Source organism: Argentina silus (assembly GCF_951799395.1).
Source record: "Argentina silus genome assembly, chromosome: 14".
NCBI classification, from domain to species: Eukaryota; Metazoa; Chordata; class Actinopteri; order Argentiniformes; family Argentinidae; genus Argentina; species Argentina silus.
This window is the reverse complement of record NC_139668.1, coordinates 18,405,637-18,421,610: the sequence shown is the minus strand read 5'-3', so window position 1 is coordinate 18,421,610 and position 15,974 is coordinate 18,405,637. Positions and strand designations below refer to the sequence as shown.

The following is a 15,974-nucleotide window of genomic DNA, read 5'->3' as shown; positions in this document are numbered from 1 at the left end:
CCCACGCCCCCGCGCTCCGCGCCCATCAGCTCCTCTCGAGGCTGGGTAGGCGCTCGGCAGAGCCCCGGAGCCCTCTCTCCCCGCTCTGGAAGCGGAGAGCCGGCGGGAAAGCAGCTGGGAAGTGCAGATCATGAGAATAACCTCGGAGACTTCTGTGTAGGATGGAACAATACAGAGCCGAAAAAATAACCCATCTAGCCGTGCTTCATTACAGGCTGTCCCTCTGGGGTGTCTCCGAGCCTCTCTCTGCACGGCGCACAGAACGGCAAGCGGGAAACGACTGCAGGCGTCACGGATCACATTGAGAGCCCTGCTTAAGAGTGATCCACAGCACTATACGGTGCAGGTACACACATCCAATCACAAATCTCCTTCGAGTATCCCTAACACGACAGTGATACAGAGCAACTTCAAAACACACGACCCCTTTTATTGTGATTGAATATCAAGACCTATAAGATCCGGGCTGCAGTGAATGCTGAATGCATTTTGAAACCTACTCCACTTCGTATCCAATCCACCACCATTCATTTAGGGCTAGTTTAACCTAGACTGACTATTCCCAGTGAAAGTGCTTCCTGGTGCAGAAGAAGAAGCTTAATCTGTGTCTTGGAATCCGCCCTTTAGTGTCCGCCCCTTAATTGTTAGTGCAGCAGATAAACCAAAATCGGCTTTGCGTAACCTAGCAAGTTACTGCATGGAGTGAGGAGTACTGTAAGGAGTACTGTGAGGAGTACGGTAAGGAGTACTGTAAGGAGTACTGTGAGGAGTCTACAGTACATATTCAATATTAGACAGAGAGAGAAAAAAAATGCCTTTTTTTTTTTTTTCATTTTTACTCTGTAGGAAATCTGCTGCAAACGCTCTACACAATATACTGTAGCAACAAATCTATCTATCTATCTATCTAAAAAGATTAGCCTGTTCCAATGTCCACCTTCTGAATGTGGGCTGAGGGTCAGAATAGATGAAGTATAATATAAAATAAAACAGGTTGGACGCAATTGCGAAATGGTGGAAGTTCAATTGCCAAAACCAAACTGTAATCAGTCTGATGCTTAATGGAGTAAAACAATGTCATTGTTTAGGGCCATTTCTGCTAACTGCCAATAAGGAGCAGTTACTGACTGGAGAGCTGATAATTAAGCATCAAGCCTTAAGAACTTAAGGGTATTTCTTTTGTGGCTTGCCCAGGTAGACGTGCACATAACAGCACTGTACGAGCCACAGCACACAACACAACCGTTCCAACAGAAAAACACGAAAATGATTTATTCACAATCCCCGAAGACATTTTTCAGGGTAATGAATCAGTGCAATTAAGGGGGGGGGGGGGGGGAAATGCTATACAGGAAACCGGCGCTCCACTCGATTATGATCTATGTACGGGTAAGAAAGCATACATCACAGCGGAGTCATTAAAACCACATTTATAAAACACACCTGCACAACCCCAACACAAGAGAAGAAACGCCAGCCCCGCCTGAGAACAATAGGAGCCTCTTAATGGCTTATCTATGTTAATTAGCAGGCGGATGAAGAGGCAGCCGAAAGCACGAAGCAGAACAGAGTCCCGGATCACCAAAGCAGCCTTCCTCCCTCGCCTCCTCTTTGTGCCAGACACACCGTTTCAACCGTGCCAAGCGCACCTACGTTCAAGTTCTGACAGCATTTGAAACTGTAGGCTATTTGCGGTAGACATATGGTGTTACTGTGGTCGGTATTTAGACATACTGAACACATATGTTGACAACCCACCCCCACACGGAAAGTTTGCACGGAACGACTGCTTTCTCACGGAGTGAAAAAGCCAAACAAAGACATTAAAAAACAGCAACAACACAAACTGTGAGACAAGAGGGCGATTTCTGTGCACTTCAGCCGACTGCAGCACACTTACAACTACGCAAAAAAGGCATTGTCTCGTAACCGTCACTCTTGAAATCGAACGGCCGAGCCCCTTCACCTAAAACACACTCACTTGTGATGGCAGGACCTACCTGCCGTAGAGTAGCCCTCATCATGTCCATTGGTTGGAGGTTTAGTTTCCATAGTACCGAAGGCAGCATTGGCCGAGGGAGGAGCTGCTTGGAGCAAACTCCCTGCAGCAACAGCAGCAGCAGCAGCAGCGGCAGCCTCCTCTCGTAGGCTCATGTGTATCTGTGTGAGGCTACCTGCCAGAGCCCGTCACCCAGCCTCTAGCCCCAGCCTCAGAGACAACGCCAAATCAACAGCTGGCCCCTGTGATGTCAGCTCCTGCTCAGCCACTCACAGACACCCGCAGCACGCAGCACATCGCAGGCTAAATTGGGCTCTTCATTAGAGATTCTGCTGCCCTGTCGCGCGCTACACCAGAGGAGGGGGCAACGGAGGGGAGAATTGTGGGGGGGGGGGGGGGACACATAGAAAAGAAGAGAGAGGGAGGGGGGGGCACAAAAGAAGAGAGAGAGGGAGGGGGGGGCAGTGGAGGGACAGAGAAAAGAAGAGAGAGGGAAGGGGGGGGGGGGCAGTGGAGGGACATAGAAAAGAAGAGAGAGGGAAGGGGGGGGGGCAGTGGAGGGACATAGAAAAGAAGAGAGAGGGAAGGGGGGGGCAGTGGAGGGACATAGAAAAGAAGAGAGAGGGAAGGGGGGGGCAGTGGAGGGACATAGAAAAGAAGAGAGAGGGAAGGGGGGGGGCAGTGGAGGGACAGAGAAAAGAGAGTTCTGGGATAGAGAAGCGAAGGGGGAGAAAGGGGGAGAGTGCCGAGACAGAGGAGAGTGGATGGATGATGTCTCCCCTGTAGCCAGCAATGAATGAGAGCCAGGACCAGGACACACAACGGGGGGGGGACGGCCACTGTGGGGACAGGCTGTCTAAGCAGCAGCGCTGCCAGTCGGTGTGTGTTTCAACCAGACAAGACGATAACACCCTCTCTAAAGCAAGCATGCTCGTGTGCAGCATGTCACAACTGCACTGACAAATGCTTCAAATAAATGCTCAAGAGCTTTTGTAAACCATGAAATAATTATAGGGAAAGATCAAATATATAATATATATACACACACACGCAGTATATAGAACAATTTGATATTGTGTTGCTCATCATAACATGAATGAGGTTGACAACAAGGCAACACAGTTTATAAGCCTATAAAAAATAAAAGATTGTAAGAAAGAAAAGCAATGATAGACACGGTTCTCCCTGTCCCTCAACAAATAAAGGAGGGTGATAAGATTTGATCACATTTTTCACTCACAGGGCATTTACTACGCTAATTTTGAAAATGCACTGTTCCCAAATCTCCTTCGAAATGTCAACAAATGCAATAAATCCAGCCTAATACTATGTCTTTACCACTTTGGGGAAAACAACATTATTCCCCCTCAAAACAACTCATTTACCTCTTAAGCTAATCAGATAATAGCTAATCAACAGCAACCCCAACCCTTGTTAAGGTTACATTATTGTTATATTAGAAAACGTTCATTCCAAATCAACGCCCTACATCTCCTAATGGAAAATGTGCTCCTGAGGTAAACTAAAAACTGTTCAGTAGCCGACAGTTTGTTCAAGCTTACATCCTAAATCGGGAGGCATGCATGTTGTGTCAGGTCCAGGACCTCTCCAGTGATCATTTTAACATCTACAGTGCACTTAGCATCCTTGTGGGGAAACGACTGTCTCAGGTTAAGGTTAATTATTGATGTTGAATGAATGCTTTAATACAGCCTACTCATCCTGATCATCATACATGTGGCTTGTAGGCTTATAACCATTGATCGACCGAAATTGCCATGACGAGGGAGATGAAAAAGCAACTATTTATAAGAAATCATCAACTAATAAACAGGGACGCAGTTTCAACTCAGGAACAGCCATGTGTGTAACGCGCAAAACACCTATTGCCTAACAGCCAGCCTGTAGAGACATCAAGGCGACCAAGCCCCTTCCTCTCCTCTCCTCCCCTCTCCTCTCCTCTCCTCTCCTCTCCTCTCCTCTCCTCTCCGTCTGGTAGTCGCCTGAGGTAGTTTAGCTATGTGAAGTTACTAGCTGGGAGACGGAGCGGTTTCCTCTTAAAAAGCAAACACAAACAACGTCGGCAGCACTTGAAAATCATGTCAACATCACTGCCGCCCGCCGCTGATCCGAGTCAGTCGACCGTCAATACTTCAACAACAGTGAGAAACGAGACGGGTTGGATTGGGTCTAAATATGAGAGAGAGAGGGGGGGGGTCCGTCTGCAGCGCTGCGACGCGCGTCCGGCCCCGCCGCTGTCGTGTCAGATACTGTGGTTGTTCCCAATCTGACAGAAGGAGTGTTTTTAAGAGTAGCCTTATCAAATGAAGAGTACTGTAAAATTATAGATTAATTACACTTGGTCCTCCAAAGCAGTTTCATTATCACTAATTACGGTTATTGATGATACCATGAACATGAATGTTATATTACTCAACTTTTGCAATTATAATTAATTGCTCCTTAAGTAATGGTTGACAATCATGTCATACCCTTTCTCATCACATGCAATTTAGATCGTCTGTATGAACATAATCTGTATGAATATAATTATGTCTTCAAAATGCTTTTTTTTCTTTCTTTTTTTTTTTTAAATGCAGATTTTTTATGCAATTTATTTTTTATGCAATTTATGCATCTGGAAGACGTTACTGATGCTTGTAGTTGACATTATTGATTGTATCTGTAATCTCATATCTTTCAAGTCAAAAATTGTGATTCATTTTGGTGTTAAATTGACAAATTGCCACAACACCAATGAATGTTCTGAATTAAATATTTAATGTTAACATATTCTTAAAAATGCATGAAAACACTTGGAGTGCAGTGGTGACATGTAAGATGTCCATCATCAATTAATTAAATGTGACTTAGTTACCTCCTAAAACCGCAAACAGAGGGGGAACACTATCTGAAATGAGAACACGTACTGACGTCACCTGCATCACATTTCATCACACTTCTCCTAACACTGTGACTGCCAACGGCCCCTGGTCCGAGCATTGATTACTTTATCTTATAACAACTGATGAATGATCAGATTATTCACTTACTTAAACAAATGTATTTGTTGTAAGTCGCTTTGGATAAAGGCGTCTGCTAAATGCCATAAATGTAAAATGTAACATTTAGGAAAATGAACAACAAGAATGTGAATTCGCCTACATATGTTGTGGCCTAAGATTTTAATTAATCATTTTATCTCAAGTAGGTCTAATCTAAAAGGCAAGCCAAGCAAAAAAATGAGAAAAAAAAATAATAAAAAAATAGAAAGTTAGCTGCAGTGCAAGTAATGAACCGCCCATTGGATTTCCTGAGACAGGATTGTCGCAGTGAAGCGAAGAAACGCCATTTCTGCGCCGCCGCAGCGCCACACGCCGCGTATACGCGCACCGCCATAGCGGTCATCGAACGTCTGATTGGTGGCACCAACGCAGGCGCAGTTAGTTGCTAAAGTGGAGGTTGGTTTCAGTGTTTTTCTGACCCGCATCGGGTTGACTTTTTCACCGACACCGCTGCTTTGGACCTGCTGCATGCTTGTGGGCTATGAACAATGAACAATTGGTCGCACGGAGAAGACTACAGATAATATAAGGAAATAATAGGAAATGAAAAAGCAGTCCAAAACAGTGTTATTTTGCAAGACGGAGTACAAAATTTAATATGGGTTTTAATGGAGAAACATATTTTTTGGCACCTGCTGCAATTCTCCCCATGGCCACACGGGCCAGCTTCAAAATCACTTGGCAGGATTGCTCCTCTGTTTGTAACACTGCAAAATATCCCAAAGTTAATGCTGCTCAGGGGGGCCCTTTATGAATCAAATCAAGAAACAAAGAGGAATCCAATCATTCACACCATAATGCACACTGCATTAGGCATAGCCTAACATGTGTGAAACAGGATACTGTCTGGCATCATGATGAGGAGAAGGGGGGGGACATGATGGAGCTACCATTTTCCTACCCTCAAATTAACTTGAGAAAAGAATTTCCATACTTATGAAACCTTAGAGAAAATGACACGGGCTATTCAGCGTTCAGAATTTACAATCTTAATTTGGCCATAAATCAGGAGTTGTGTCACTGCACTCCTAATTACAGGCCCTCTAGCTCTGTAACCAAGTTGCTGAGCCATGGATCAGAATTATTAATGGCAACAAGAGACAACTCAGATAGATTGTTATTGAAAATTCTGGGGAACTCAGTGCCTCAATCACTTGACAGCAGACATAGAAATTACAATACAACAGTGAAAGTTACAAAGATTTACATCTCAAATGATGTTATAGGCTAGCCTAATCTGAATGATGTTCTCCCCTAAAAAAAATAAAAATAATAGTTGCTAGCCTAATAAAAAAGAACCACCAGTGTTGCATTGATCTGGGTTGTTTTATTTTTTATTAGGGAACTCCTGAACAAGAAATTGCTAATGCATATTGTTTTTGCCCCCCCCCATTTTTTTTTTAAATAAAACACCACTACATAATAAATGAGCCTTAAGCCTTGCAATTGTATTTGCTGTGAGAACTGACAAATGTGTCACCGGTAGTTCCATTTTTCCCCACACTATGTTCAACTTCTCCATTTGTAACAATAGAATAAGGAAAATCCTAATGAGCTTGTCTTGGGTTCTGCAGACAGCAGGGCAGCGCTCCTATACATCAGTAGACTGGCTGTGCATTTCTGCATCCTCATTATAGAGGCACTGAGCTGGGAAAAGAAGAGTGTGGCTGTGTTCAGATTGTACAGAAAATCCAACCGTTTTCCTTTGCTTGACCTCCCTCATAGACTTTTGATAGCACGGTCAGAGGAAAGGAAGGATTCCAGACCTTCCGAACGCAGCCCAGCAATGTCACCCAGCAATACAACAATAACCAAACACACAGTACCAAGCCAACGGTGGCCTAATTCAGAAGGAAATGCGATACAGGAAAAATAGCTTTGGGGCAGGATGACTTTATGGCACGTCTTACGCCATTCATCATCCCTGCCTAAATGCCATGGTCAATGTCACAAGGTTATATATGGAGTCAAATAAAACATCATAGGCGTCATTGTAATTAAACATAATTAGCTTAGCTGTCTGCTAGTCTATTTCAAAGCCAGCAATGCAAGGTAAGAGAGAGAAAACCCACTCAAAAGCCACTGTACTTGTCAACATGCTTCACTACCGAGAAATCAAACTGAAAGAGTAAATGACTGTCAAAACACTGGACTTGCCCCATGGGACACCCCCACCATACTAATGGTGTGACTCTCCGTGGCTCCTTGGAGAGGGTCCAGGGCTAGGGGGGGGGGGGGGGGGGGGGGTCAGACCACCGTCAGACCGTTGATGATCACACAGTTGTACAAATGTAACCATTAGTAGGTTGCAGAGCAAAAGAGGACAATACAACTATGCTGGCCATACTTTACATTTATGGCATTTAGCAGACACCTTTACCCAGAGCGACTTACAACAAATACATTTGTTTAAGTAAGTGAATCATCTAGAGAAAAAGTAATCTATGCTAGGACCAGGGGCCATAGGCAGTCACAATGCTAGAAGAAGGGAGAATTACTTTTTTTTTTTTTTTTTTTTTTACAGTAGAGAAACTTTTACAGGGTGGTCATGGGAATGAAGAGGGACCATTAAGATGTAGCCTGAAGAGATGGGTCTTCAACCTATGAAGGAAGATAGATAGTGACTCTGCAGTCATGACAGCAGTGGGAAGCTCGTTCCACCAGCGGGGCACACAGACTCCTACTATGCCTCACTATTTCGACAGAGGTATATATTGCGGTAACTTGCTGATAATTTAAGGTAAACTGGTGTCTGTGTAAATTGACCTGAGGCAGGGCACACAGGTAAATCTTTGACCTGTAGCAGACCTAGTCACGGTCCTGGCTAAATGCCGATCAGGGGTCTGTGTAAACTGAACCGATACACTGCTGCTTCAACCTAAACACTCTGTTTATGTTCGGAGGTATGACGCCTTTGAGAGCATAGACCCTCACAGAGTGATGTCCCACAATGGCCACAGTCCTCTCCTGGGGTACAGAAGTGTGGTTTCCAATGGGGTTTTCCAGTGGAGTACAATTGTCTTTTAACTATAATGCAGGTGATTTATGGTAATGACAGCCAACTATTTTGATAATGACACCCCAAAATCCACAATGTGAGTCGTCCTACAAATGGGGCTACTCAAGAAGCAGAGTAGAAGACATCACTGACAGTGATTACTTAGGGAATATTTTTTCTAAAACAAAACAAATGCATCATAAACCAAGCTTTCAAGTGCTCTTAGTTTGTTTTCCCATCCACTACAGTAGCAACTAACTCATGTCCTGTCAAAGCAGACAACAGCTACTAGGACTAGTCAAGTGTTTCTGACTTGTTGCATCTGCTATGAAACTGTAGCTAGCAAACACAGTTACTTTAAATGATGATTTGACAGGTAAGATTGTCCTATCGTGTTCCAAACAGTTGGCTAGCCAGAAAGTGGCCTACACCGTGAGATGACTCACAGCTCTGCTCATAGCGGTTAACTGCTTCTCCTCTAGCTCAGGTCTGACCGGTCGTTTATGACACCATCAGTGTATCATGTATTTCCCCCCTGAACCTAGCTAGCTGGCCTGTTAGTAGTTTGGGTACGTGTGTGACTAAAAACTGACACTATCATGCTTACATGCTGGTGCGTGGCCACTCAAGACTAAAATAAGTATGCCTTGCTTTCTGGTGTGAAAGAAACTGTTTATAAAGTGCATTAGGTCCACTTCAATCAGCTCGCAACAACAGTTTGAAGCGTCGCGCTAGGAAGTGATGCAGAAAGTCGCGTACCTATGAAACACCCCCGGTCATCACCGCCCACTTCCCCGGGACACACCGATGTGTACCCTGGGTGAACCGGGTGAATCACGTTACACCGAGGCCTGTGTGAACGGGGGTCAGACAAAAAAATATATACCGGGAGTTGTTTTCAGGCATTTTACCGCCATGTCTGTGGGAAAAGGGGCTTCTGACAGATGGGCTACTGTGAGACTGGCGGAGATGCTAGCTAGCTAATGTTGGCCATGAAAAACACAGTCTAGCTAAGTTGCTCCAGCAGAAGTTAGCCGGGCGAGCTAGACGCCTTGTCGGGCAGTGAACAGTTACTGTCGGAACAACTAACAGCGGACTTCAGCCAATTCAAACAAACACACACTTTACTGATGGTGCGCACACACAGAGGAATAGGCCCCACTTGCCTATTGTTAATAGCATTAAATATAGTCGGACAGGCCTAGTTAGTAGCAGCTAGCTGCGCTAACGAACGTTTAGCTTAGCCAGGAATCTATATTATGGTTAGCCAAATCTAAATACGAGATACTTTCTTGCTGGTAGAGTTGGTCAGCAAGCGCACTGCCTAGATAATGAATTTATCTTGTTGAATGGCTAACTCGTACGTGTCCTTTTGCAGATAAACAAAAGTTTTCATTCGAGTTCAGCAGGCTAGCAACCCGCTAGCGAACTTGACAGCACTGGAGTGAAGGGGGGTAGGGGGTGGGTCAGTCTAAATGCTGGAATGGAATGTTACAATTGTAAAATATTATTGTCTTAACACTTTCAACCAAAACAAATTCCCCGTTCACGAAGTGTTTTGCTGTTCTCTGCTGGGAGCTTCTTATCAGTAAAGATAATCTATGAAAGTTGCATTAACACACTGTCAAGAGAGCTATATTTATAACATGGAACATTCGTTTCAGGGATGAATCAGACCCCACTAGCTAGTAGACACATTAGCTAGCAAGCTCCTAATGAGATAACGTTGGCTAATGCATTTAATCCATAGGTAGTAGCTACAGAGAAACAATGGGCAAACAAACAAATGTTGTCTTACCAGTAACGTTGACAATATTGAATGGTTAAAATAACAGCTGAAGCAGACGCGTGAACATGTGTAGCCTCGGCAATGGCCAATGTTGTATGTCAGCAACAGAAACCGGGGCTTTTGCGAGTAGCGAACAGAAGAAAACCCGAGGCAGGGGACAGAGAGAGACAGCGGCCAGGAAGCGTTCACAACTGACAGTTCGCTCTGCAAATCCTGAGTGAGCTTCTGACTGTCTGCTACTAGTCTTTAGTTATGGGATCTTGTTCGCTGTCGTAGATCGGAAAATGTCGAGTTGCAAGGAATGACACAGAGATAGTTTGAACCTTTAAATCTCTTGTGTGATACTACTGCTTGGACTGAGTGAAAAGACTTGCCATGCCATCTTTTTTTTCTTTTTTTTCCTTTTCAAGCCCTTACATAATTGCTTAATTGCGGAACGTACCCCCGATCAAACGGACGACAATTATTCACACAGACTTATAAGAAACCTTGAGAACGAGATGTATTTGATATAGCAGTATAATGTCAAACCGGATCAGAAGTGGGGTGTATGACTGGGTTCACTGTTGACAACAGTTGGAACGCAGGCGTTTTTGAATGCAACTCGTTGCACTAGTTAGTTACGTAGGTACTAGTTTGCCGCGAAACAGCTGTATTTGTAATCCTGTCCTGTCCACATGCTGCTTTTCTGATACGGTCTGTACCTTACTAGACTTATTACGGTCTGTACACTTTGTGTGTGTGTCTGTAAACTAGCATGAAGTGAGAACTGCGGTTATTGTTCGTAAAATCTTGAATACTAGCGATTAGCACGCTAGTTATTGTTTATACTGAACCAGACTCTGAACGTTGGAGTGAAATGCTACACATGTGAACCGTCACACCTGAACCTTGCAGTTCACTCTGCTTGACAAATGCTTTTAATCATAGTATAATGTTTCCTAGCTTACCAAGCATCAGTCTTTATTTTCCGTAACAGAGCGCCTTCTCTTTCAGGCGAGAGGTTCCTAATATGTATTCCGTACGACAGTATCTCATCAGCCATAGAGGACTGAGAAAAATATAAAGTTGCAGCCTGTTCCTGGCATTATCATTTGTCTGAGATGACAACTGAGAGGGGACATATACAGGACGCTGTGCAAAACTATAAAACAGCACTGGAGGCAAATTTGTGCAGAACCACTGACGTTGGAGAATGTCTATGGCCTAGGGTGACACTGTCTGACTCTGCATGTTTAGTACTCTACGTCTTTTTCTCTCACTTTTCCCTTTATGCAGAAGCATCTGGAGACCATGAGTGAGAAGGAGGAAATGGATGGTGATTCACTGGACCCTTTTAGCTCCCACCATGACACAAGATGGGACCAGCAGTTGGCGGTCCTTCCAGACAAGCTTCAACAGAGACTAATGCCTTTCCAAAAGGAGGGAGTCAGATTTGCTCTGTCGAAGGGTGGGAGGTAGGTGGTCACGAACGCTGAACTTTTCTAACTCGATTTTAAAGTCCCTTCGATGCTTTTGAACTGTTCCGGCCATTTGTCCAAAGTCTGTGTAAGGGGATTTGCCTCTTTGAGTGTGAGCAGCAGAAAAGGGCCAGGCTTGTTAATTTACCTCCACCCAGTCGATTTAAGCCTTGGGGACAGTGAGGTCACGGGAGTCAGCCTTACGATGCTTATGATGAAGCAGCTGATCAATACAGAGACACTGGAAGTCCTGTACTGTGTGGATGGGTCAGACAGTCAATTGGTTGGAGGCATCAAATTGACAGTAAACATTGTGTCTGGACTCCATATGGCTCTCCCTGGAGAATAGTGATGCAAGCTGTTGGTAATCCAGGGAGCAGGCACTGTACTGCACTCCTTGTAGGGGACTGGACGACAGGCATCCTTGCAATGAGCACCCCATTACATTCAGTTGTCTTTGATGGCTGACCCTGGGGTTGACAAATGTACACCAGTAGGCCTTCGTGTGTTCAATACTTTTGATTAATTTGACTGAGGAAGTTTCTCACCAAGTACAGAAACATGTTAAGATGGTAATAATAATAAGTCATACAGTCAAATCTGTATGTCGTTAAGATGCTTTTCGACTTTGTAGACAAACCATTTTAGAAGGGAATCAGTTGGATCATTTGTTTTGATTTTGGGAGGTTGAGTTGCTCAGACTGTGTAGGGACGTTCTGTGTAAAAGAGCCCATGAGAATCAACATGGGAAATTCATCAAGAGTATATCCAGTTGGGTTGCCAAATGAAAGCTAAGAGTATATTTTTGGGAAATGAAATCAGAAATACAATTCTTAACCATCATACATTAAGAATAGGGATAACCAAAGGCTTTGACTTCTGGTCAAACATATGGAAAAGCGTCTAAGAAAACATCTACCAGAAAAAAGTCTGGTAGAAGTATAGACCCCGCTCAACTAATATCAACACAGCGCCCTACCTAAGTAATGGGACAGTGAAGCATTATTTTGTTTGGGCTCTACACTCTTCTTCTTTCATGGTTTTGAAATCAAACATTTACTATGTACAGTTCTTAAAATAAATGTGTTTTGTTTTTTTCAGTTAGAATTGTTAGAAGTAGTCCTTGTGCATAGTGTGGCATGGCTTGGTAAACTTTGCTGTGAAGGGTTTTCGCCTGGCATACCCTTGGAAGTGAGAAATCGAGTCCCGCTATTGTTCTGTTACCGTGGAATTGCCCTGTGCAAATTAAAAAGATTGAAAATGGAAATTAACAGGAACCACTCTAATTGTTTAGTAATTATAATAACTCTTCAAATTGCGAATGAGACAGCATGAATGGCCCTTCTCCCGTCAATAAGTTGTTGTGAAGGAGACAATTTAATTTAATGTAATATTATACAAATTAAATGTACCTGGCATGTCTGCATTATGATAATGTAGTCTCTCTCAACTCTGTGTTTCATTCCAACAGGCAGATAGTTAGTTTGTTTATATATTCAATTTGAATTTGAATTAGGTCTGGTAAAGTGGGCTACATCACTTTCCATCTAGCTCAAGTGACTGCTGGGGCCTCTTGTAAGGGTTGCTATGCTAGCGTTAAGAGAGATCAATAGACATACAGTGTTGTTGTTGTTGTCGTTGTTGTCGTTGTTGTTGTCGTCCCCCTAATCTTCATAGTACTCTGAAAATCAACACTTCATCTGGTGTTTCCATCTCTCCAACACCGGTCACACACAGCTGCTCTCTAATGATTCAGATGTAATGAGTCACATGTGGTGTCATGTGTCACTTCGCACATTAGAGGTCCTTGTCTGCCTCACAGACAACAGACCCTGGGTGGAAGATCGTACGTTAACCATGAAGACATTGAAACTGTGAGATTTTGATGAATAGCCTGTTGTTTTGTTGCGGTGGTTTCAGCACTGCCAGATCCCCGCAGTAGCTCCGTCCCTGCCATGCAAACAACCCAGGTCTGTTTGAGACACTGATTTAGTTTTCTCACCCAGTGATCCAATAGTCTTATACATACCAATCCCCTGGTGTCCACACTGTGACAAAATGTGTCTTAGTTTTCCACTCACTCAAGGGGCAACTCAGATTTAATTCAATGATCCTGCAGCAGCCCTCCTAATTGAATTCTATAATAACACAGTTGACAATGTTGAAGGCGAATGGCGCTCCGAGCCTCTTTGTTTAATTTGAGATAGTGGTGTAGATTCAGCGAGGCGTTTGCTCAGGCAGAACCAGGCAGAACCAGGCAGAAATGTCTCTACATCAATTATTGAGGCAACAAAATGCGAATTCATCATGTGGCTTTGAATTGAATAGCAACAAGGAATATCAATGGCTTTATTTGCATGCTAGCGTAATTACCTTGCCTAATGATCCTCCATCTTTGATGTATTGCTTTATTGTTGATCACGATTATTTAACCCTCATTTTACCCCATGAGCAGGCTATATCGGGAAGGATTTCTCTTTGAAGTAGATGGGTCGCTGTATTAGAAACAAGAAAATAACCCCACTTGAGTACCTACACTCTGATATGAATGCATGGGTAATGTATGAGCCCGTCTGTGCACATTCATAGGAGATAAGGCAAAAGAAGATTAGTGAGCGGAGGTCAAAGCCATCGCCTCCGTCCCAGGGGGTAGAGCACCTTCACTTACCCCCCTGGCTGGTGGCCTTCAGAGATAACATTAAAAAGTTGTCCATGCTGTTGTCAAGCAACAGTGGCAGAGCATCCTCCAGGATGCCAGCCGTCTGGCAGAAGTCAGGTTATTTAAAGAAGAATGATTAATGTGTTGAGAAATGGCAAGCACCTGCCTGAGCCTCTCCCATTGTGTGCATATGTATTACGCTGGCTGAGCGAGTACGCAGGCAATTAGAAAAAACACCAGTGGCAAGGTGCACATTAATCATGCTCTTCAACTGAAAGGGAAAAAATGGGGGGGGCGGGGGGTGGTCTATATTACACCAGGGTCTTGTATTATGTGTCTGAATATAATTTAAGGCTTTATGTAAGACCGGTGCTCCCTTCTGTTGTTGAAGTCTTTTAGGAATAGGTGAGGTGTGAATAAAGCCTTTTTGGTATGGGTGGAGGGAAACAGGATGAGCTTGTAACTCGCGAGAATAAGATAATAAAACTGTCAACTTTGATATGGGAATCAGGGCAAGACTTAGAATTGCGAAGGGGGAAGCTATGTTATTATTATTTTGAATGGCAGTGGCTGTATTGTTTTTAGCTGACGGAAACGCTCAAAATGAATAGACTCCATTAATCACCACTATTTAAAGCGAGCCTTGGATTTTTTTTAAATGGTTGGCAGACTGTAGATTTCGATTTAAATTACTGCAGTGCAATCATGAATTAATTCATATCTGAAATGAGTCTCTTCGATTGCAAAGTGTACGCTGAAAGTGCAAGACAAATGAGACATGACAGCATTAAATCTCCGACACTCATCTCTTTCATGTTATTGACCTTGACATAATGTGTGCTCTTAAAGACTAATTTAATCATGCCTGTGGGAGTCATCGTCTCTGAATGAAGCAGATGCAGATCAGACGAAATTGCACTTCACTTGGTAATAAACATGAGTCCGCTTTCAAAAAAAGAATGTCCTTCATTCCGAATCATTCTCTTTTCCCTTTTTTTCTTTTCTTTTCCAGGTGTATGATTGCCGATGAGGTAAGCACACAACCCAAGACCACAGTCTGGGAAAATCTATTTTCTAAAAATAAAATTCTGGGATACATATTCTGAATTAATTTGTGGAGCTAAAGCAGCAGTCCTGGTTCTGTAATCATTTCTGACACAATATCATTCTAGAATCTGTTGGTCTCCGTCTCATGATGGCTCTACGTCACATGCAATTCACCGTTGAGCCAGGCAATTACAGTGGCTTGTTTCTGCTTCACCAGATGGGTCTTGGGAAGACGGTCCAGGCCATCTCTGTGGCCTATGCCTACAGGCAGGAGTGGCCCCTCCTCATCGTGGTGCCCTCCTCTCTGAAGTACCCCTGGATCGAGGAGATGGAGAGATGGATCCCGGAGCTCAACCCTGGGGACATTAACCTGGTGGAGAGCAAGAGTGATACAACGTACGTCACCTTATGTTTTCCCCGCCCGTCCGCTGCTCTGCCTCTGCCTTTCCCACCTGTCCTGTCACTCTCAGACAAGAGTTTTAAATTCACTTGATGCAACACTTGAATCATCATTAAATGAGTCATCATTCGATCATTTTAGGTGAATCTGGTCAGGTAGGAGTTTGATTGACTTTCATCTCTTTAGAGTTTAGATTGAATATCATCTCTTTAGGTGAAACTGTACACTAAATCAGTGTGTCTGATGCACTCTGTACAGGGGCATCAGCAAGTGTAAGGTGACAGTCCTGGGCTACGGTCTGCTCACCACAGACGCACGCCCCCTAGTGGAAGCCTTGACCAGGCAGAAGTTTGCTGTGGTGGTAGTAGATGAGTCTCACTACCTCAAGTCCAGGAATGCTGCACGGAGCAAGATTCTTGTACCCCTCATCCAGAATGCGAAACATGCCATCCTACTAACGGGCACACCAGCCTTGGGGCGCCCAGAGGAGGTACCACAAACTCCAGCAATTACACCGACCCCCCCCCCCCCCCCCCCCAGACTCACAATTCAATGTA

General features: G+C 43.9%; 2 protein-coding genes across 3 annotated transcripts in view; one reads left to right on the top strand and one right to left on the bottom strand.

Moving 5' to 3' along the window:
• r3hdm1 (R3H domain containing 1) overlaps window positions 1-9,931 on the bottom strand; it is a 37,491-nt gene extending 27,560 nt beyond the window's left edge. The window contains exon 1 of the mRNA XM_083684952.1: window positions 9,861-9,931. The gene's annotated coding sequence lies outside the window, so the exon portion shown is untranslated. The remainder of the gene's footprint in view (window positions 1-9,860) is intronic.
• A 1,226-nt stretch (window positions 9,932-11,157) lies between these two features.
• The window catches only part of zranb3 (zinc finger, RAN-binding domain containing 3), a 33,566-nt gene continuing 28,749 nt past the window's right edge, over window positions 11,158-15,974 (top strand). For both annotated transcript variants that reach the window (XM_083684655.1, XM_083684654.1), the window contains exons 1-4: window positions 11,158-11,308; window positions 14,983-15,001; window positions 15,235-15,413; window positions 15,676-15,907. In XM_083684655.1, coding sequence (XP_083540781.1) covers window positions 11,163-11,308; window positions 14,983-15,001; window positions 15,235-15,413; window positions 15,676-15,907 — 576 coding nt within the window. In that variant the 5' untranslated portion in view covers window positions 11,158-11,162. The remainder of the gene's footprint in view (window positions 11,309-14,982; window positions 15,002-15,234; window positions 15,414-15,675; window positions 15,908-15,974) is intronic.